The sequence below is a fragment of the Formica exsecta genome, unplaced genomic scaffold (assembly GCF_003651465.1).
Source record: "Formica exsecta isolate Colony F162 unplaced genomic scaffold, ASM365146v1 scaffold233, whole genome shotgun sequence".
NCBI classification, from domain to species: domain Eukaryota; kingdom Metazoa; phylum Arthropoda; class Insecta; order Hymenoptera; family Formicidae; genus Formica; species Formica exsecta.
This window is the reverse complement of record NW_021849616.1, coordinates 554,852-575,995: the sequence shown is the minus strand read 5'-3', so window position 1 is coordinate 575,995 and position 21,144 is coordinate 554,852. Positions and strand designations below refer to the sequence as shown.

Genomic DNA, 21,144 nt, shown 5'->3' with positions numbered 1-21,144 from the left:
TAGTAAACGTAATATATATAATTTTAAACTATATATATTTCTGGACGTCATATGTATTTGTAAAGAAAGTTATGTATTATACAGTATCCACTAAAGCGGGTGGTAGTAGTCAAGGATCATCCCGAGATACTTGTGATGATATAGGAAGATTGAGCGACGTATTCTGCATGTCACCGGATACCCCTTCCTGTGACTCTATATTTCCAGGTATTATTATTGACAAATTCAAAATGTTTGATATTTTTTAATCTATCTTGCTAAAATAATGTGTATATCTAACAGTACAATCTCTTGCGATAGGTCTCGACGATAGTTGCGTGGATGATGTCCTAGGTGATGGTATTCACGATCAAGATCTACTTGATAATGACTGTTATAAGGAAATTCAGTCACATATTGACTTAAAAAACATTGCATGCAATGATTATGAAACGGTGACTGCCGAGGAAGCTATCAAAGTACTCATCGGAAATAACACATCTTTTCCGGATTCCATAAAGAAACGTTTGCATAATTATCAGGTACTTAACTAATATATATATATATATATATATATATATACAAAAATCAATTTAAAATATTGTATTTAAATCGCAAAATAAATTATTAATTTTTGTTCTATGTAAAGTATAGTTTTGTTTATCATCGTATCATCTACTAGTAAAACTAGCGCTCTCTCGTTCTCTTTTCTAACAAAAAAAATTAAAATATTTTTTTTATCTTTTGAGATGCGACTATAAATAAAACAATAAGTGATAGAAGAAGTAACGTAATGATATATACTCAATAATATTATAATAACAATTAATATTTCTAAGTGCTATTTTTTTAATCTATGATGGCACGTGTTAATAACGTTATATATTACGTTTACTATATATGTATATTACGTGTTAATAACGTTATATATAACGTTATAAACAATAATGTTTAACGATAATATTAGTATTAACATTAAAAAATTTAAAAATATATTTTTAGAGTGATTTAAATCATCGATGTACTGCCTGGCAACGATTAGAATTGGAAACTAATCTAGAGATACTGTCAACATTGTTGTTCGAATGGCTAGAGGGTCTTAAACATCCGCTTCTTGATGTTGATAGTCTCAGTTATATTGTCGCGTGGAGTTCAAAGCCGCAGCGGTGTCTTGGAAAATTGTCCGTCTGCACAAGATACTTATTAGAATATCTTTTACGATTTGTTACCCGCTTAAGGCCTGTGACATCGGAGAGTCAGAGCTTAATTACTAAGAGACTTATGGCGGCGCTGACACAACAAACAATCTGGATCAAGAATTCTTTTCATCCTTCAAGTATGTATTTTTGTTATTTATTATTACTATAAATGGCAGTTAAATAATACATTGTAATATCTCGTTATTTAAATCATGCTAGCTTATAGATCGTACATAATTATACATCAAGATAATAGATAGTCTTGAAGCGTAGTATTTGCTTAAAGATATATTTAAAGACATTCGATATAATTGCTATATCGATATAAATGCTTGTCCCCCATTCATCGTTTCTATATCCTTGTTTGCGTCACGTCACGAATACTCACAAATATTGATTTATACTACAGTCCACTTTTATTCTATTTATATTTCAGCATCGATAATCATTAGCGTCTTTATGACGACAGTAAAAGGCAGATTTATTGACAATATTTTATCGCTGTTATTCTCGAATCGTCTTTAATCCAAATTATAGAAATAACAGAGTCTAATATTGATAAAATTTGCATTTCAGATAAACATTTTCAGAAATTGCGACGTGGCACCGCTGGAAAACTAAATGAATTTTTCATTCGCTTGATGAACTTGATAGAGGAAGTTAACACTCAAGGATTGGACAAACCCCCATGGGCATCTAAATGGGAATTATTATCCAAACATTTGCGTGATATGGATAATCAGAAAAACAATGAATAAGTGTAATAAATTGACATTTAGCATTCTGACGAATTTATTTCTAATTGCCAATGATGTAGGTATGTCGTTTATTTTTTGTGTTTTTTTAGATATTAAAGAAAATAATTTATAATTTCTACAACTTTTATTTACAATATGCTAACTCTGTTTAAACTATAAAAATGTCTTATCTGTAATAACAGCTGTAAATAGCTATGCAAGCAGGGTTTGATACGTTGAGATTAAAGAGATATAAGAATTTTGTAATAATATAAAATATAGTACTGAACAGCATCTTTTATTATTGTATATCTTATATTAATATTGTACATTATTGCTGTTCTGCTTGAAAAAAACTTGACAATCGCGCACTGCAAGATACTATTTGTAAGCACTGTTATTTTTTTAAATCTGTGATAATGTTAGAAAAATTGACTTCCAATACCAGCAGCGACTACGTGAATTTCTAGATTGCTTAATTTAATAATTATGTATTATAATTCCTGGATGCAATTTTCTCTTGATTAACTCTGAATGTTAATTATGATAATTCTATAATAATTATTTTTATAATAAAGTACATTATAATTTATCTTTCAAATTAAATATTAACAAATTTAGTAAATACGTCGTACACATTAAACAATATTTGATTATGTGAATGATTATAACAAATAAAGAAGAATATTTTATAGCAATAGCAGTAGGCGCTGGTAAGATATTGTACACACTGCTATTTTCATACAAATATTGCTATCAGATTGCGAAGTAATAGACCAAGACGAGCCTAGATAGTAAAATTTGAAATGCAACAGGCGGTGAATTACTTGAAATATATTACATTAAAAAAAAAGAAGCATATATTAGAGTTTTGCAAAAATCCTTCTGCATCTCATTTATAGTAAATTCAGATTTATTAACAGATTGATCCAGATTATTCAGATTTAATTAACAATAGCACATTATGTTATCAACTAATGCAGTAATTCAAACTGTAGATAACATATTTATTCATCTCGTTTTTCTCTCTGATGCTAAATTTTATGTTTAAGCATCAGTAATTTTATGACAAGATTATAACATATTTTATGGTATTTTGATATTTATCATGTTACATTAAATTATATCTGCGATTCTCTACAAACACACACACACACGCACAGGCGTGTATATATATGTATATATATATGTATATATACATATATATATACATATATATACACGCCTGTGCGTGTGTGTGTGTGTTTGTAGAGAATCGCAGATATAATTTAATGTAACATGATAAATATCAAAATACCATAAAATATGTTATAATCTTGTCATAAAATTACTGATGCTTAAACATAAAATTTAGCATCAGAGAGAAAAACGAGATGAATAAATATGTTATCTACAGTTTGAATTACTGCATTAGTTGATAACATAATGTGCTATTGTTAATTAAATCTGAATAATCTGGATCAATCTGTTAATAAATCTGAATTTACTATAAATGAGATGCAGAAGGATTTTTGCAAAACTCTAATATATGCTTCTTTTTTTTTAATGTAATATATTTCAAGTAATTCACCGCCTGTTGCATTTCAAATTTTACTATCTAGGCTCGTCTTGGTCTATTACTTCGCAATCTGATAGCAATATTTGTATGAAAATAGCAGTGTGTACAATATCTTACCAGCGCCTACTGCTATTGCTATAAAATATTCTTCTTTATTTGTTATAATCATTCACATAATCAAATATTGTTTAATGTGTACGACGTATTTACTAAATTTGTTAATATTTAATTTGAAAGATAAATTATAATGTACTTTATTATAAAAATAATTATTATAGAATTATCATAATTAACATTCAGAGTTAATCAAGAGAAAATTGCATCCAGGAATTATAATACATAATTATTAAATTAAGCAATCTAGAAATTCACGTAGTCGCTGCTGGTATTGGAAGTCAATTTTTCTAACATTATCACAGATTTAAAAAAATAACAGTGCTTACAAATAGTATCTTGCAGTGCGCGATTGTCAAGTTTTTTTCAAGCAGAACAGCAATAATGTACAATATTAATATAAGATATACAATAATAAAAGATGCTGTTCAGTACTATATTTTATATTATTACAAAATTCTTATATCTCTTTAATCTCAACGTATCAAACCCTGCTTGCATAGCTATTTACAGCTGTTATTACAGATAAGACATTTTTATAGTTTAAACAGAGTTAGCATATTGTAAATAAAAGTTGTAGAAATTATAAATTATTTTCTTTAATATCTAAAAAAACACAAAAAATAAACGACATACCTACATCATTGGCAATTAGAAATAAATTCGTCAGAATGCTAAATGTCAATTTATTACACTTATTCATTGTTTTTCTGATTATCCATATCACGCAAATGTTTGGATAATAATTCCCATTTAGATGCCCATGGGGGTTTGTCCAATCCTTGAGTGTTAACTTCCTCTATCAAGTTCATCAAGCGAATGAAAAATTCATTTAGTTTTCCAGCGGTGCCACGTCGCAATTTCTGAAAATGTTTATCTGAAATGCAAATTTTATCAATATTAGACTCTGTTATTTCTATAATTTGGATTAAAGACGATTCGAGAATAACAGCGATAAAATATTGTCAATAAATCTGCCTTTTACTGTCGTCATAAAGACGCTAATGATTATCGATGCTGAAATATAAATAGAATAAAAGTGGACTGTAGTATAAATCAATATTTGTGAGTATTCGTGACGTGACGCAAACAAGGATATAGAAACGATGAATGGGGGACAAGCATTTATATCGATATAGCAATTATATCGAATGTCTTTAAATATATCTTTAAGCAAATACTACGCTTCAAGACTATCTATTATCTTGATGTATAATTATGTACGATCTATAAGCTAGCATGATTTAAATAACGAGATATTACAATGTATTATTTAACTGCCATTTATAGTAATAATAAATAACAAAAATACATACTTGAAGGATGAAAAGAATTCTTGATCCAGATTGTTTGTTGTGTCAGCGCCGCCATAAGTCTCTTAGTAATTAAGCTCTGACTCTCCGATGTCACAGGCCTTAAGCGGGTAACAAATCGTAAAAGATATTCTAATAAGTATCTTGTGCAGACGGACAATTTTCCAAGACACCGCTGCGGCTTTGAACTCCACGCGACGATATAACTGAGACTATCAACATCAAGAAGCGGATGTTTAAGACCCTCTAGCCATTCGAACAACAATGTTGACAGTATCTCTAGATTAGTTTCCAATTCTAATCGTTGCCAGGCAGTACATCGATGATTTAAATCACTCTAAAAATATATTTTTAAATTTTTTAATGTTAATACTAATATTATCGTTAAACATTATTGTTTATAACGTTATATATAACGTTATTAACACGTAATATACATATATAGTAAACGTAATATATAACGTTATTAACACGTGCCATCATAGATTAAAAAAATAGCACTTAGAAATATTAATTGTTATTATAATATTATTGAGTATATATCATTACGTTACTTCTTCTATCACTTATTGTTTTATTTATAGTCGCATCTCAAAAGATAAAAAAAATATTTTAATTTTTTTTGTTAGAAAAGAGAACGAGAGAGCGCTAGTTTTACTAGTAGATGATACGATGATAAACAAAACTATACTTTACATAGAACAAAAATTAATAATTTATTTTGCGATTTAAATACAATATTTTAAATTGATTTTTGTATATATATATATATATATATATATATATTAGTTAAGTACCTGATAATTATGCAAACGTTTCTTTATGGAATCCGGAAAAGATGTGTTATTTCCGATGAGTACTTTGATAGCTTCCTCGGCAGTCACCGTTTCATAATCATTGCATGCAATGTTTTTTAAGTCAATATGTGACTGAATTTCCTTATAACAGTCATTATCAAGTAGATCTTGATCGTGAATACCATCACCTAGGACATCATCCACGCAACTATCGTCGAGACCTATCGCAAGAAATTGTACTGTTAGATATACACATTATTTTAGCAAGATAGATTAAAAAATATCAAACATTTTGAATTTGTCAATAATAATACCTGGAAATATAGAGTCACAGGAAGGGGTATCCGGTGACATGCAGAATACGTCGCTCAATCTTCCTATATCATCACAAGTATCTCGGGATGATCCTTGACTACTACCACCCGCTTTAGTGGATACTGTATAATACATAACTTTCTTTACAAATACATATGACGTCCAGAAATATATATAGTTTAAAATTAATCAATAAAGAAATATATTTAAAGCATCACAAATAGAGAGGGAGAGAGAGTGTGCATACTTATATATATAGTAAATATGTGTACATATATGTGTGTATGTATTTTATTTTTCATTTATTTAAATTAATTAAAATAAAATTATTACAAACACATACATACAGATTTGCAAGGAAAATATTTAATTATATAATAAAGTCGTGGGCCTTAATGAGCAATTCAATTATTTAATCGAATATTCTCCGGGACGGATAGAGGTTAATTGGATATTATAAAATTACTTAATTACTAAATATGCGTGTAATGCTTCTCACTTGAATATTCGTAGGATGAGTCCGTAAGGGATTCCGCCCACGAATAGGAGTGCCGTATGTTTCCTGTGCTGTCACGAAATTTCTCCAACACATGGCAGATAAATTTTTGCGTAAAAGGCACATTGGAAATCGTATACGAAATTTCGGAAGGCGAATTGTCTTCCTGACAATCGCAAAGTTGCAGTATCCGTTCGCAAATAATGAAAACAATCTAATACAAATTTAATCAATTAAAAAACTATATCTTTTGTATTGTGTAAGCAATTTTGAGAATAACAATAGAAAATTAATATTTATTTATTGGTAATATTAATATACTATTAACAATAAGTCAAAACAGAACATTAAAATTAATATTGTTTTATTTTTTAACAACATTTATAAATTATTTTAAAGATATTATATATATGTATGTGAGCTGTTCTCAAAAAGCAAATTTCAAAAATTTAATTTTTAAAAAGATTTTGTTAATAATTCCAGCAACATTCTTTGCAAATAAAAAAAATGAAAATTTAATTTAATGCAATTTAATCAAATTAAATTCTAATAAAATTAGATAATATATAATTATAAACGTCCATAATGTCACGTAAGTAAATTATTAAATGCATCGTACTTTTGGAATATGCTTAAAGTTGCGCTGCTCATATCCGTGTAACATGTTGTACTGCTTCTTCAGGTATGTTTGAAGACTGTAGGGTTTGCGATCTCCGGTTGTACTATGTAAAGGGAATACTATCATCTGCGGAAGCACGAAGTGCTCGAATTCCTGAATGCAATGTATCTGTCCGCGCGTTTGTATAGCAGACGGACGTTTCATACGGACAAATCTTATTGCATCGTTTGCCCTCACACGAAGACTGTAAATAAGGTAGCACGCGATCAGAACGCCAGTTCTGCCGAGACCTGAAAGTTAAATACTTCCAACATTATTTTGTTACTGCAGGCCTAAGTCGAGTTATTAATCAGATACGAGCAAATAAGCAAACTGTACAAAATTAGTCAAAAATTATTGCATAATTAAGAGTTAACATACATTGTTATAAAAAAAAAATCAACCGTGAAATTGTTTTTATCAATCTTTGATCATCTTTTTCTCGCGAATAAAGAGGTGATTGTAATTTTAGATTATATATATAAAATCTAAGAAGAGATACTGAAACAAAAGTTCGTCATTTATAAGCGAAAGCACTTTTCAATCTCTTTTAAATCTTAAGTGTAGAATTGAAAGATTTCTCAGATTAGATTCCTATTATAAGAATAGTTACGTTAGTTAACCGTATTAACTTAGTCATCGCATTATCGATAAAACATTGCCTTATCGATCCTATGTTATTTTGAAATATTATAAATATTATAATAAAATATATATTATATTATAAAATATTATAAAATTAAATTATATTAAATTAATAACAAGTTACCATATATTAAAATAACCAAATAATTAAAATTTTTTATAACACGCACATACATTGTATTAAAATTGCATATTTGGCATAATATTATATATTCTTCATTAATTTCAACTTGTTGCTTCGAATAAGAGTACATAAGACATGTTAATATATTTAAAGACAAACAATCCACCATTTGAATGGCAATAAATCTTTCTTTCTACGTATCATAAAAAAAATTAATTTGTTACAGTCGATCATCACGATTAGATCTATGATTTTTAGCACACAATAATTTGATGATTACAATTGTAATTTTCCTTAGACGTATATCTAAATGGATATTTTCTTCTGTGTATGCACTATTTATATGTAAACGAATATATAATGGTAGTGATGTGGGTATAAAAATATCACCGTTACGTTCGATAGATCGCTTATCGTTCCACCCGTATTTTGTACTTTAATGGAAAGGAAATCCCTCGTCATGTTGCGGTAGTGTGTGTTCGTGATGTTAATAAATTAGGTAAATGAAACGTAATGGGGTCTAATTTATTTCAGTAATCATACATTTTTATCTAATTATATAATTATCTAAAATTATAAGATAGCCAACAATAAATTTTTATAAGCCATTTATTTTTTACATCATATGATTGAGAGAGAGAGAGATACTTTAGAAGAGCTTCCAAATATTCACATATTTTGAGAAATGTTTAAATATTAATTATTTTGTAGAGAAAACAGTTTATTTTTGATAAAAGGCTATTCGGAGAATTCTTTTCATAATATTTTAATGTATATATTTATTTTGATATTTTGTATTCTAGGTATAATGATTAAAGCTGGGTTAGTATTAAACAAAGAAACATGGTAAAAACATTAAATAATTAATTATTGATAAAAAGATCATATTAAATATATTTCTAAACTGTAAATTAAATTTTACGGTGCATTTTACGGTTCTTAATCGAGATTACTATTTTCCGCTTCTCTCTATTATTGGATGAAATCTTTTCGCGTGTGCACCGTAAAGATTCAAATGCACGATGCACGTATGCATCAGCCGACTTTGCACGCAATATATCACCGTAATATCGTAAACGATAAATATTTTTCATGCGTTGCTTAGATTAAAATTAATAAAAATATAAATTATATTTATACCAACAAAAATTCGTATAAAAATATAAATAAAGGTAATATAAAAACTGATTAATGAATAAAAAATATATCAAGGAGAGGATATTTAAACAACATTATAAACTAATTTATACATACGCATTAATCTTATACGATCGTGCGCTCAAAAAGCCATGATAGCCGGGAGAGATGCAACTGGGTCAAGTATATTGTATGAAAAATCGATTTACCAGCATGACAGTGAATGGCCACTCTTCCTTCTTGTACGGCGAAGGCCACAACCTTGACCATATCCAAAAGTTTTCCCATTGTAGCATCACCATAATCCTTCAGGGCAAAATTGTAATAGTAAACTGCAACAAATTTGTATAATCGGTAATTGGAACAGTTTGATGCTAAAGGTACCTGCGATAGAGAGAATAAGCGGTAGCAACGGTTGTTATTTTGGGGCTTTTCTTTCTCTGGATAGATATATGCGTTTGCTGCATTGCATGTTATATTGTGAAGCTCTTCGATCTAGCTAGTGGTTGTTAAGGAATGGGGAAGAGACACTTTCACAATTCTATACATTTAACAAGGACATCCCTCCATTTTGTTTTACCATAGCGATTCTTCCTAACTTAAAAATGAAATTTTTTGCCGTTTTATCACAACCTCTGTCATTAATACAATTTGCATATTGTGATATAATGCAAAATGCAATAAAATTAGAGCAAATTATATAAATAACATGTTAGGGTATTACACCATCTGCAATGTATATGATCATGAAAAGAATTTTTATTAGATTAGTCAATATTTATTGTAACTAGCCTACTATAAAATATAGAAATTAAAAAAATATTGCCATAAAATAACGCAAGTTAAAATGGAGAAATGTTGCTTTAAAAAAAAAAAATAATATAAATTGTATAATTACTATATTATTGTATTATATAATGACGTTATGTAAATCATAACTATGAAATGTTAAATATTATATAAAAGTTATATATAGCTTTTTTACATAAATTAATTATTTATTTTTATCTTAAAAAATATTTAGATCATAATTAATATTTTCCAAAGTTATTTTTGATAATAAATAAATAGGAATATTGACAATTAATACTGAAATAGGATTCTATATGATAAGCATTTTTAATACCTACTGTTATTTTTCATAAAAATATTGGGATCATATGTGAAACCGCTCTCTTCGAGTGGACCTCCACAACTTGCGTGTTCGCCAGGTGTTTGCAAGTTTATTATAGTTTTTATGCTCCAACCTTGAAATTGGGCAATTATATCTTTTTTTATTATTTGAGCCGTGTTAGGCCGTGCCATCGCAAGGACATCATCAGTCACCCTAAAATATTTGAATCATTTAGATCAAGATCTAATGTACAGTGCTGGCATAATAGCTGGACACGTAATAATAAATTTAAGAGGTTTGACTTTTTTATTAATTATCCATATCTTGATACATCGAAGAGGATATACCCAGTACATATTTGATATAATCATGATTTATAAATAAACCTTTGCCATTGCGGTTGAGCTTCGATAAAATGTCAATGATAAGTTGGCTTTAATATATTGGGTTGAACGGAAAGTTCGTTCCGTTTTTGACTAAGAGATGAAGACCAAAAAAACGGCACAAACTTTCCGTTTAACTCAATAGAATGCATGTCTTTGATGATATAAATGTAACAAGTTATAAACACATTTCAGAATAATATTATATCACAAATATTCATATCTTTTATATTATTTAGAACTATATATATGAGTGAATAATTCGCAATAATGCAATACTAAAATTATAATAAATAATAATTTTTTAATTAATTATTTTTATATTAGGTATATAACACATACTATAAAAAGAGATAATAGAATTTATTATTTTTTATTTTTCTTATATATTATCTAATTGAATCATTGAATTATTAAAAAGTAAGAACTATATTTTATTAATTTATTATTTATTATATTTTATTAGCAATATTTTTTATATTCTTTTGTTTACTTTATGTTTTCTTGTTATCCTATAAAATTTAACAAGCGGCGATAGTGCTCACCAATGCGAAAAGATGTTTTGTATTGCCATGTGGACAGGTGGCCAAGCCTTTGGATTTTCATACTTGCACCTGGATCCACCGCAAAAAATGGCGCACTGTATAGACTGTGGTGTAAACTTTCGCAAATTTTCGGAAAACTTATTGTATCCCGCTTGAATCTCGCATCCATCTGTTTGCCTACTTTGAAGACCTGCCGGAACTAACGAACTTACATCCATTCTACAATGAAAATCCGATTATAGCAATAATTATAATTCAATTAAAAATATGTATTATAAGGTTTATAAGAGATAAATTTATAATTAAAAAAAAAAGATTATAACCAACAATACACTTTGGCACAAATAACAATCACGTTTCAATATATCACTGTTCTACATTATATTTCACATATAACATAATATTACAATATATTCTCATATAAAATAACATAGTACATGCAATAAAAGCAATGGAACTTTTATAACAATTTGAAAAGAAAAATTTTTTAAAATTGCGCACACAAGATAATAATACATACATTCGCGGAAATATTTATATGCTTTTCATCCATCTCATAGCTATGCACAAAAATAGCAATCGTTTTTATTAATTAGTCTCGTTTATTAGCTATTAAACCGTGCACGTAGATTACACGCGACGCGGGTTTAACGTACGAAGTTGGTCAATATAAAAAAGCAGTTGACTCACTATAGGACAAGCGCATAGCGACTGGCAGTTCCACTATCATAACGCCGCTTTATCTATCGTTGAAACGAAAGAGGGTTGCGCCTGCGTCGGGCAGGCAAGGTGGTAATATTGAGACTTTTTTTTACACGTTGTTCAAAGCGCTCATGCATAAGTGTAAAATAATAATGCACGGTAAGGTACAATCGGTGGTTTATGATATCGGTCACGAAGATGGAATTAAAATCGCATGTTGAAAATAATTTTTTTCTAAGTTATTTAAGCATATAAAGAAAGAAGCTTTAAAAAGTTTAAATTATTAAAAAATATTTATTATTAAGAAATCATAAAAATGTGCATCAAATAAAAATTTTCTGAAAGCTTATAAGAATGTAATTTATCGCTCAATTACATATGCAACAGAGACAGATATTTTATATATTATATTAATTTTTTCAAGAGATAGAGTATAGAATGTTAGATACTATCATCTCGTAAGACTTTGACGGAAGTCGATACATGCGAATTGTATTTTGTATGAAACTAAAATATGAAGTTTGTCAAACCCCAAGTGAAAAATTTCTTGATTATAGGCCGAAAGAAAGCTCCATGCAAATTTTGAGCCAAATCAAAAAGGTGAAGACCCTAATAATAGATATTTACCCAAAATTTTTATCTAATTTTTAGATTTATATCTGAAATTTATCCGAATGTTCAATTTGATGTCATTTCAATCGCAAAAATCTTATTAATAAAGTAAAATTACGTTCGGCAAGATATAAAATATAAAAATTTTATAAAAATTTGGCATTATTTTCGTTGCGAAGCGTTTGGTGGACAAATCAGGCCGAAGAATCTTGTTCTTCGAGCGAAAATAGCGTTAAGCGAAGCGTATCTATTGTTATGTTTATTTTCAAAAGACTTGTAGTATTAATAATTATCTTATTGTTTTAATTACTTATGCTTATATAATAGCTTTTAATGTGCATTGGTGCGCATTAGTGCATCCCATCAAATTCATAAAATAGAAAATTAATTAAATAATAATTAATAAAAATTACTTAATAATAAAAAACTATATAAATGAAAAGCATAATTTAATATTGCTTAAAATGCTTGATACTTTTGTTCTAAGAATAAAGAAAAAATAAAAGCAATTTTGTAGAATCTTCTCTCTACACATTATATTTAAAAATTATAAAGAAAATTAATTTAAGAAGATTTATTTTATTTTACATGCGCATATATTCAATTTGATGTCATTTCAATCGCAAAAATCTTATTAATAAAGTAAAATTACGTTCGGCAAGATATAAAATATAAAAATTTTATAAAAATTTGGCACTATTTTCGTTGCGAAGCGTTTGGTGGACAAATCAGGCCGAAGAATCTTGTTCTTCGAGCGAAAATAGCGTTAAGCGAAGCGTATCTATTGTTATGTTTATTTTCAAAAGACTTGTAGTATTAATAATTATCTTATTGTTTTAATTACTTATGCTTATATAATAGCTTTTAATGTGCATTGGTGCGCATTAGTGCATCCCATCAAATTCATAAAATAGAAAATTAATTAAATAATAATCTACACATTATATTTAAAAATTATAAAGAAAATTAATTTAAGAAGATTTATTTTATTTTACATGCGCATATATATAAAAATATTTAATTCAATAACAATTTATTATCGCTGTCCATAGTATATATTAGAAATTAGAATGACAAAACATCACGTGCAGCTAATAAAATTATGAATTTAGCACGGACATGCACTATTAACCGGTCGTTTTACCGTGGCACCGTAAAGTGGATCTGTCCATGTAGTTCCGCCAGTTCTAAAATGGATCCAGATGGCGATACTATACTAAATGTCATTCTGAGAGAGTGAGAGAATAAGTGCAGTCGGTGTTATCGTACATAACGGCTGAACTATGGTCCGTCAGATGTAGGTAGATTTAGATAAGATTAATCAAGTATATCGAAGTCGTACGCAGTCGTACGAATTCCGAGCGTTTTGGCCATATATCATCGGTGCAAAAACGAGGACAAAAGATGTCTGGCTTTGACGAAAACCCCTTCGGGGAACCTACGATCAACGATCCCTTTTCAGTAAGTAGCAAGTAGCGTGTGTGTAACAGAATGACGAAAGCGAAACACGTAATTCCGTGCTCCGATATTGCTTGCGTATCTGTCAAAATTCGTCGGCTCAGCTCGTCGGTATTTTCTTTCGTCTATCTCAGAAAAGATTAATCACGATGTATCGAACGATAAATGACACTTATAAAATTCAATTAATGATTATTGATTGTCATTCTAATGTTGGCAAAAATATTTTTCTGCGCCTTTACATTAATAATCTTTATTTTCTATCATCAGGCAACCCATAATCTTTTCATCACAAAATCTAATTGTTCCAATATGTGTATTTATTGCATTTCTACTTTGTAGTCTTGTTTATATTTTATATGATATTGTATTATTTTACATGCAATTTTGCAATGCAATAAAATATATTATTGTAATATTATTTTTCTTCCACATTTGGAAATGTTAAAGTACAATATTATATCGATAAAATTATACCTTCTTTGATAATAATTTATTAGAATACATCTTGTGTTTCTTTGTAATTTAAAACATGCCTAAAACATAATTTTATATTTAAATGTCTGTGTAGAAGAAAAGAGAATATAACAATATATAAATTAACAAAAAATTGAAGAAAAAGAATTAATAGTATATTAACATCAATAATAGGATCCAGCAATACGAAGAGCAGTAACTTCTACACCTGCGACTAGAGGTCTTGAAGATTATAATCCTTTTGCTGAGCAAGGTACTCAAGGAACTACACAAGTCAGAGGAGCAGTAAATCCACCAATCTATGGTGGAGTTGGTGCAACGCAGCAACCGGCCACACTTCAACCTACTAATCAAGAAGCACCTCCTCCTGCATATGCTCGCACTCCCCAGCAAACAGTCAATGCTGCGCTTGGAAGTTCTTTGTCACCTTCATCAGATGTAAATTTATGCTAAATATTTTATAATGTTTCTATGAAATTTCTTTTATAAGCCTTTTAAAGTTTTTTAAGATAAGATAGAATATTTTAATATATTTTAGCAACGAGCTGAACCAGAATGGAAAGCCAGAGCAGAAGAAGAATTAAGAAATACTCCTTACTACCGTTAGTTTATCATTTACACTATAATTTTTAGTTTAAATAATGTGTGTTATTTTTGATTTAATTAAAGATATTTATTGTGAAATTCTCGATATTATAGCAAGACGAAATAATTGGCCACCATTACCAGATAAATGTTGTTTCCAACCATGCTTCTATCAAGATATTGATGTAGAAATTCATACTGATTTTCAAAAAATAGTGAGGCAATTGTATTATCTTTGGATGTGTAAGTCTTCATATAAACAATATTATATTTATTTATTAATGTTATATGTGTGCATTATATATTTAATAATATTGTTTATAGTTCATGGATGTGTCCTGCTATTGAATGTAATTGGAGGATTTGTCTTGATGCTTTGTAACCAGAATTTCTCAGCATTTGGTCTGGCAATCTTGTATCTTATACTCTTTACTCCATTTTCCTTCATGTGTTGGTTTAGACCAGCATACAGGGCTTTCAAGTAAAATTTATTTGATATCATAAGAATCAAACAAAGCATAGGAATTAGAAATAAATAATTGCTTTAATTTTTCAGGAATGACAGCTCTTTCAACTTTATGGTTTTTTTCTTCGTCTTCTTCTTTCAACTTATTGTCACAAGTATACAGGCTATAGGTATTCCTGGTGCAGGAACTTGGTAATATATATTTTTTATTACACTTCAATTTTATGCATGGCATATAAGTACTTGTATGCTAATATAAATTGCATCTTTTATGTTGCAGTGGTATAATAACAGCGATTAGTACGCTGGACTCGACGGCCGAAGGTATTTTTGTTGGTCTCCTTATGCTCTTCATCGCTATTGGTTTTCTGCTTGCTGCAGGTGGCGATCTCTTACTGCTTTCTAAGGTATAGTACATACATTGACAAAATGAAAACTAATTCGTAATTTCAATGAAGCACAAATGAGATTATGTATTTACAGATTCATCGCATTTATCGTAATTCCGATGCAAGTGTTACGAAAGCGCAGCAAGAGTTTGCTACAACATTTTTGCGAAACGAGCATGTGCAAAACGCTGCGAGCAATGTGGCGGCAAGTGCAGTTCGTTCACAAATGGCTAATGCTAACCAGCCACGTTATTAAATAACTATCATTTATTTGTTCTTCGGATATACACTATATTCTGGCTTTACATCATTCAAGTAAGTGGATAGATCTCATTAGTTCCACTGTTTACAGATTATGCAAAACAATCATAGAAATGCAATGTATTTGCAAAACTTATTCTTACAATGAAACACTGTAATATATATAAAAATTGTGCTTCACGATTAAATTTATTCTCTGATGTATGTTGTATTAACATTAATTGTACAGCTATAGTAAAATATTGAAGCATTGATGGATATTCTAAAGAAATCTTTCAAAACTAATGTGTATTCCATTTTTTATTCGTTCATTATCATTCTCATTTGTGTTTATTTATAAAATCTACAAATTAGATTAAAATGATATGAGTGAGCTATTGATAATCATATCTACAATTTTATTATTATATAATTGCTTATATTTACTAGCTTTCATATTTTAGTAACACAGTTTCATAACAATATGATTATGTATAAGCTATAAGACCAATTACTATGATAAAAAAATGGTAATTAAATCTTTTTCCAAGTCCAAATAATCAGAAGATTCAATTATAGAACATAATTTGATTCAAATTTGTTAAATATTAACATAAACGCTAATTTACTTATGTGAATGTTGATATGTAGCCTTTTTATAAACCTTATAAAATCCTGTATACATTCCTCTTTATATATATATATATATAATGTGTTTAATTATTTTTCATTCTGATTGTTATTTTTTTAATTAAACTCTCGCTTCTTGCGAGTTATATTATATAACAGAAAAAAGTTAGAGTTTACTGAAAAAGTTTATGGATATATATTTATAAACATATTGTTTTATAATTTATACAAATGCATCATTGAAATTAATTCATGATTGTTATAAAAACTTATTTATATAATATTTTTCAATCAAAGTATTAAAAAATATGGTTATTATTTATTAGAACTGAGATATAATTATGTTTATTTGTATGTCTTCACATATTATAATGATAATAAACATATATTATATATAAATACAATTGAAAATCTTAAAATTAATTGTTATAAACAATTATTAAAAATATTAAATATAAATTTTTATGTAAAATCACAGTGCGCGCATATTTTTATAAAATCTTAATCAAAGACTTAATAGATATTTATTATAAAAATATTTCATTAGCAATTGATATTTATATACATGATTCTAATTCTTGTAACTCTAGTTTTTTGAGTAAATCTTTTGCTGCAAGAAAATATTATTAAAACTCTAGTGTTGCATAAAAGAAATATTAAAACATGTTATACATTTATACAACTTTGTAAATTGATTAATATGTGCATACCTTTGGAATGATATGTTGCGATGGGATCTGTAGGAAATGGACAGCCAATATCAGAATTATTTAACAGAGTAGTTCCAATTAATTCTGCTGCAGTTATAGCATCTATAACTTCTACTTTAGTTCTGTACATAAGTTTTGCATGACCCTCTGCTAATCTGAAATAATTAAGTTTATTGATATTACCAATTTATAAATCATTTATAATAATAAAATAATCGCGTCGCGCGCGCGTGAAATTGATTTAGTGCAAACAGCATGCAAGAAAGAATTCTGGTCATTAATGTTGACTAATTGAAATGGTGATTAATTATTATTATTATACCTGATAAGACTATCTAAAAGTCGTACTGTTGTTCTCTCAGGTCTCCTATATGGATCTGATCTGTGATAAAGATAAGCTGCACTGAGTATTTTTTTTGCTTCTTCGGTTAACACTGGTTTCCATGTACGCACGTGCGCGAAATATTCACAGAGGGTCTCCTCCGTCCACAAACTTGTTAAGTTTAAAGGACCCATATATGTTTCGGAATATCTGTAAAATAATATTCTCTACAGATGTTTTGTTATTGTGAATTATAACGGCATTATAAAATACGGATGTTATTACGAATTATTTTCTTCGTTTTCTTCACAAGCAGCTTCCAAAATATGACTCGATGTCATTTTGTCCCATTCGGGATTTCTAGTATCTTTCAGAAGGAGGATTAGATCGAAACGCGACAAAAGAGGATTTCCCAAACAGCTTTTCCATTCTTCACCCATAAAACATCCGCCATCTGGATTAATAGCTGCAATGACAGAACAACGGCTGTTTAAAGTGGTCAGCATACCGGCTTTAGCTATGGAGATCGTTTGTTGTTCCATTGCTTCATGTACAGAAGTTCTATCATGTGAACTCATTGTCGTGAATTCGTCCACGCAACATACACCTCCATCTGCGAGGACTAACGCACCGGCTTCTAAATGCCAACCATCCGAATCCTATAATACATCTTTTATGATAGATTATTTACGAAATAATTACTTAGATTGAGGAATAAGATAAATAAATATAAAATATTTAACATGACTAACTTTGACAGCACCTGCTGTAAGCCCAGCAGCAGTAGTACCAATACCAGTTGTAAGGACAGACCGTGTAATTAATCGAGACGCAGTATGAAGTAATTGCGATTTACCAGTTCCAGGATCTCCAATTAGAAGAAGATGGGGTTCACCTCGCACACGTATTCCCGTTTCGTTAGTTTTTGCCACTCCACCACATATAACAACAGCCAATGCTAATTTTGCGAAATACATTCCATATAGCTGTAAATGATCAAGAAAAACAGGAAATTACATTTAATATAAAATGTATACTGTATATTTTATATCATACAATACTATTTTGTAATATTTAAAAATATTAAGTATACTTGGGGACAAATAGAGGCAAGAATATTGTCTCTGCCAGCTAACACATTATCTCTATAATGTTCCCAATATGCTGTAAAAGTATCTCTTATTTCAGCAGTAGAAAATGTTGCTTCTGAGATTTTTTTGTGTATCGAAATGTTGTTGGCTATCAGAAATGTCGTGGCTTCCGCGCGATGACCAACTTTTAATGTACTCCATTTTCGTATAACTATTCCGCTAAAAATGTTAATATTTGATCTGATTTTTATTCTTATATTTTTTTCACAATTAAATATAAATAAGCTACTAACCTGATGTCTACATTATCACCAGGTCTACATTTGTCGATCAAATCATCCAATAAAACTACTTGTAAACCCACTGAATAATAACTTTGTGTATCTGCTTTACATTTGTCCTGTATATATAAATATTGTTTATATAATATATAATATAATAGTAATAAAATTGGATAAAGCTTTTTGTACCTGAATCTTTATTTCTTGATAATCTGAACAATCATCTTGTTCTAAAGATGTTAAAGCTGTTATATTTGGTGATCGACATGCTTCACAACATTTAATATTTCTAAACAATTGTCTTTCCCACTCTAGCTGTAAGAAAATATTAGGAATATAATTTATATATATTCATATGTATCTTAGAGAGAGAACGAGAGAGCAGGTTTCAAATTATAATTTATTTTATGTTGTGCTTTTTGCTGAATATAATATTTATATACCTTAACCACACTGACATGTTTACATTTTTTACAGACAAAACGTTTTTTTAACTTCATAATTGTAGGTTGAGACATGCGGACTACAATTCCAGTTGTTGAAACCAGTTCACCAATTTGACTTGTGTCGATTTTTATTGGTACTGCAGTAATTCTAATGTGAACCTATTTTGATATATTAAAATAAAGTAAGAGATTAATAATATAAACAGTTAGCAGAGTATATAAATATGAAAAATAATTCCTGTTTTTTATCAGATAACGCATAATGTATATATAAAAGTAATTAGTAAAATGAAAATTCGTACTCTAGTCTTTACTGTTTGATCTGTTTTGCATAATTGTTCCTGAGCTTTTGCTGCTGCTTCATCACATAATGGTAAATAATGTCTAGGATTGCGTAAGATTTTCTGTGCAATCTCTGCATCAGCCTCAAATAATGACACGAAACTAAAAAATTATACAAGACCATAAAAACATTATTAAGGAAAAAAAAGAGGATTTGTCACATAACTTATTAACTTTTTTACTAATACATTTAAAGTTTAAAATAGATAATTCTGAATTATACATATATTTTCTGTTAATCTAATAAGTATAAGAATAAGAAATTAACTTACTTTACTTGTATTGAATAGAACACATGATCCTTTGTAGCATTTAATATTTCTTCCAAATCTTTCGTGTGATGCTTTAAAAGATAATCTTGAAGCATATTGATTACAGAAAATATTACTGTGATAATTGTTGACGACTTAATAACTTTAATTTGAAATAAAATATACTTTAAAATATCAACATATAAATAGCACGTAATTATTTTCCTCCTAACCGTGGAATCGTGTGTGTGTGTGTGTTTACAGTTAGCTATAACCTCTACTGACAGCTGACAGTACTGACCATAGACATAGTATATCTAGACCGAGTGTTGAGAAGTGGGGGCCGATGCCCATGTAGAAAAGGACATACTCTGTTTCGTGCCCCTTGCGTTCTCTCTCGCTCGCACGTAGCATGACGAAAGAGAGCGCTATGCTCTGTGCGAGCGAGAGAGAACGTTCTCAACACTCAGTCTAGATATACCATAGACATAGTATATCTAGACCGAGTGTTGAGGAGTGGGAGCCGAGGCCCACGTAGAAAAGGACATACTCTGTTTCGTGTTCCTTGCGTTCTGTCTCGCTCGCACAGAGCATAGCGCTCTCTTTCGTCATGCTACGTGCGAGCGAGAGAGAACGCAAGGGGCACGAAACAGAGTATGTCCTTTTCTACGTGCACCTTGGCTCCCACTCCTCAACACTCGGTCTAGATATACTATGAGCTCTGTTACACGGCACCCTTAATCGGGTTTAATAACATCCGTAGTTCTAAGGCTGGCCAATCCACAGTCATTCCATTCTTCAGAGGCATAGCTGTGATTGGCCAGTTTTACAACTACGGATGTTATTAAACCCGATTAGGGGTGACGTGTAAACGTAGTCTATGTCTATGGGGGGTACATATAGAAGTACACCCATAGACATAGTATATCTAGACCGAGTGTTGAGGAGTGGGGGCCGATGCCCACGTAGAAAAGGACATACTCTGTTTCGTGCCCCTTGCGTTCTCTCTCGCTCGCACAGAGCATAGC

The 21,144-nt window shown here is 29.4% G+C and overlaps 3 protein-coding genes across 3 annotated transcripts; 2 read left to right on the top strand and 1 right to left on the bottom strand.

Annotated features, from left to right (window-relative positions):
- The first annotated feature begins 38 nt into the window (after positions 1-38).
- LOC115235710 (protein tyrosine phosphatase domain-containing protein 1-like) lies at positions 39-1,960 on the top strand. The gene is made up of 4 exons (XM_029807652.1): positions 39-207; positions 301-521; positions 982-1,315; positions 1,755-1,960. The coding sequence occupies exons 1-4, from the start codon at positions 72-74 to the stop codon at positions 1,934-1,936; spliced, it is 873 nt and encodes a 290-aa protein (XP_029663512.1). The 5' UTR covers positions 39-71; the 3' UTR covers positions 1,937-1,960.
- Positions 1,961-3,450: 1,490 nt separating this feature from the next.
- Positions 3,451-20,407, bottom strand: LOC115235711. Its single transcript, XM_029807653.1, has 18 exons — positions 20,138-20,407; positions 19,826-19,967; positions 19,521-19,682; positions 19,267-19,392; positions 19,090-19,196; positions 18,799-19,015; positions 18,458-18,691; positions 17,991-18,364; positions 17,706-17,915; positions 11,115-11,333; positions 10,203-10,399; positions 9,282-9,404; positions 7,128-7,417; positions 6,512-6,722; positions 6,012-6,134; positions 5,698-5,918; positions 4,904-5,237; positions 3,451-4,464 (listed from the first exon to the last, which is right to left on the bottom strand). Exons 1-18 carry the CDS (start codon positions 20,230-20,232, stop codon positions 4,283-4,285), a joined length of 3,567 nt encoding a protein of 1,188 aa, XP_029663513.1. The 5' UTR covers positions 20,233-20,407; the 3' UTR covers positions 3,451-4,282.
- Positions 13,636-16,675, top strand: LOC115235709 (secretory carrier-associated membrane protein 5A). Its single transcript, XM_029807651.1, has 8 exons — positions 13,636-13,889; positions 14,538-14,801; positions 14,902-14,965; positions 15,063-15,191; positions 15,273-15,429; positions 15,505-15,606; positions 15,695-15,821; positions 15,898-16,675. Exons 1-8 carry the CDS (start codon positions 13,833-13,835, stop codon positions 16,057-16,059), a joined length of 1,062 nt encoding a protein of 353 aa, XP_029663511.1. The 5' UTR covers positions 13,636-13,832; the 3' UTR covers positions 16,060-16,675.
- Positions 20,408-21,144: the final 737 nt, after the last annotated feature.

What these genes read in the sequence shown, in the direction of transcription:
- LOC115235709 (XM_029807651.1), top strand. Translation starts at nt 13,833, where the DNA reads ATGTCTGGCTTTGACGAAAACCCCTTCGGGGAACCTACGATCAACGAT. An exon ending in CCAGCATACAGGGCTTTCAA is followed by an intron (nt 15,430 to 15,504) that starts GTAAAATTTATT and finishes TTAATTTTTCAG; the next exon opens with GAATGACAGCTCTTTCAACT. An exon ending in ATCTCTTACTGCTTTCTAAG is followed by an intron (nt 15,822 to 15,897) that starts GTATAGTACATA and finishes ATGTATTTACAG; the next exon opens with ATTCATCGCATTTATCGTAA.
- LOC115235711 (XM_029807653.1), bottom strand. Translation starts at nt 20,232, where the DNA reads ATGCTTCAAGATTATCTTTTAAAGCATCACACGAAAGATTTGGAAGAA. An exon ending in ATCAAGAAATAAAGATTCAG is followed by an intron (nt 19,197 to 19,266) that starts GTACAAAAAGCT and finishes TTATATATACAG; the next exon opens with GACAAATGTAAAGCAGATAC. An exon ending in GGCCATTCACTGTCATGCTG is followed by an intron (nt 7,418 to 9,281) that starts GTAAATCGATTT and finishes TTTAACTTTCAG; the next exon opens with GTCTCGGCAGAACTGGCGTT.
- LOC115235710 (XM_029807652.1), top strand. Translation starts at nt 72, where the DNA reads ATGTATTATACAGTATCCACTAAAGCGGGTGGTAGTAGTCAAGGATCA. An exon ending in CTGTGACTCTATATTTCCAG is followed by an intron (nt 208 to 300) that starts GTATTATTATTG and finishes CTCTTGCGATAG; the next exon opens with GTCTCGACGATAGTTGCGTG. An exon ending in GAATTCTTTTCATCCTTCAA is followed by an intron (nt 1,316 to 1,754) that starts GTATGTATTTTT and finishes TTTGCATTTCAG; the next exon opens with ATAAACATTTTCAGAAATTG.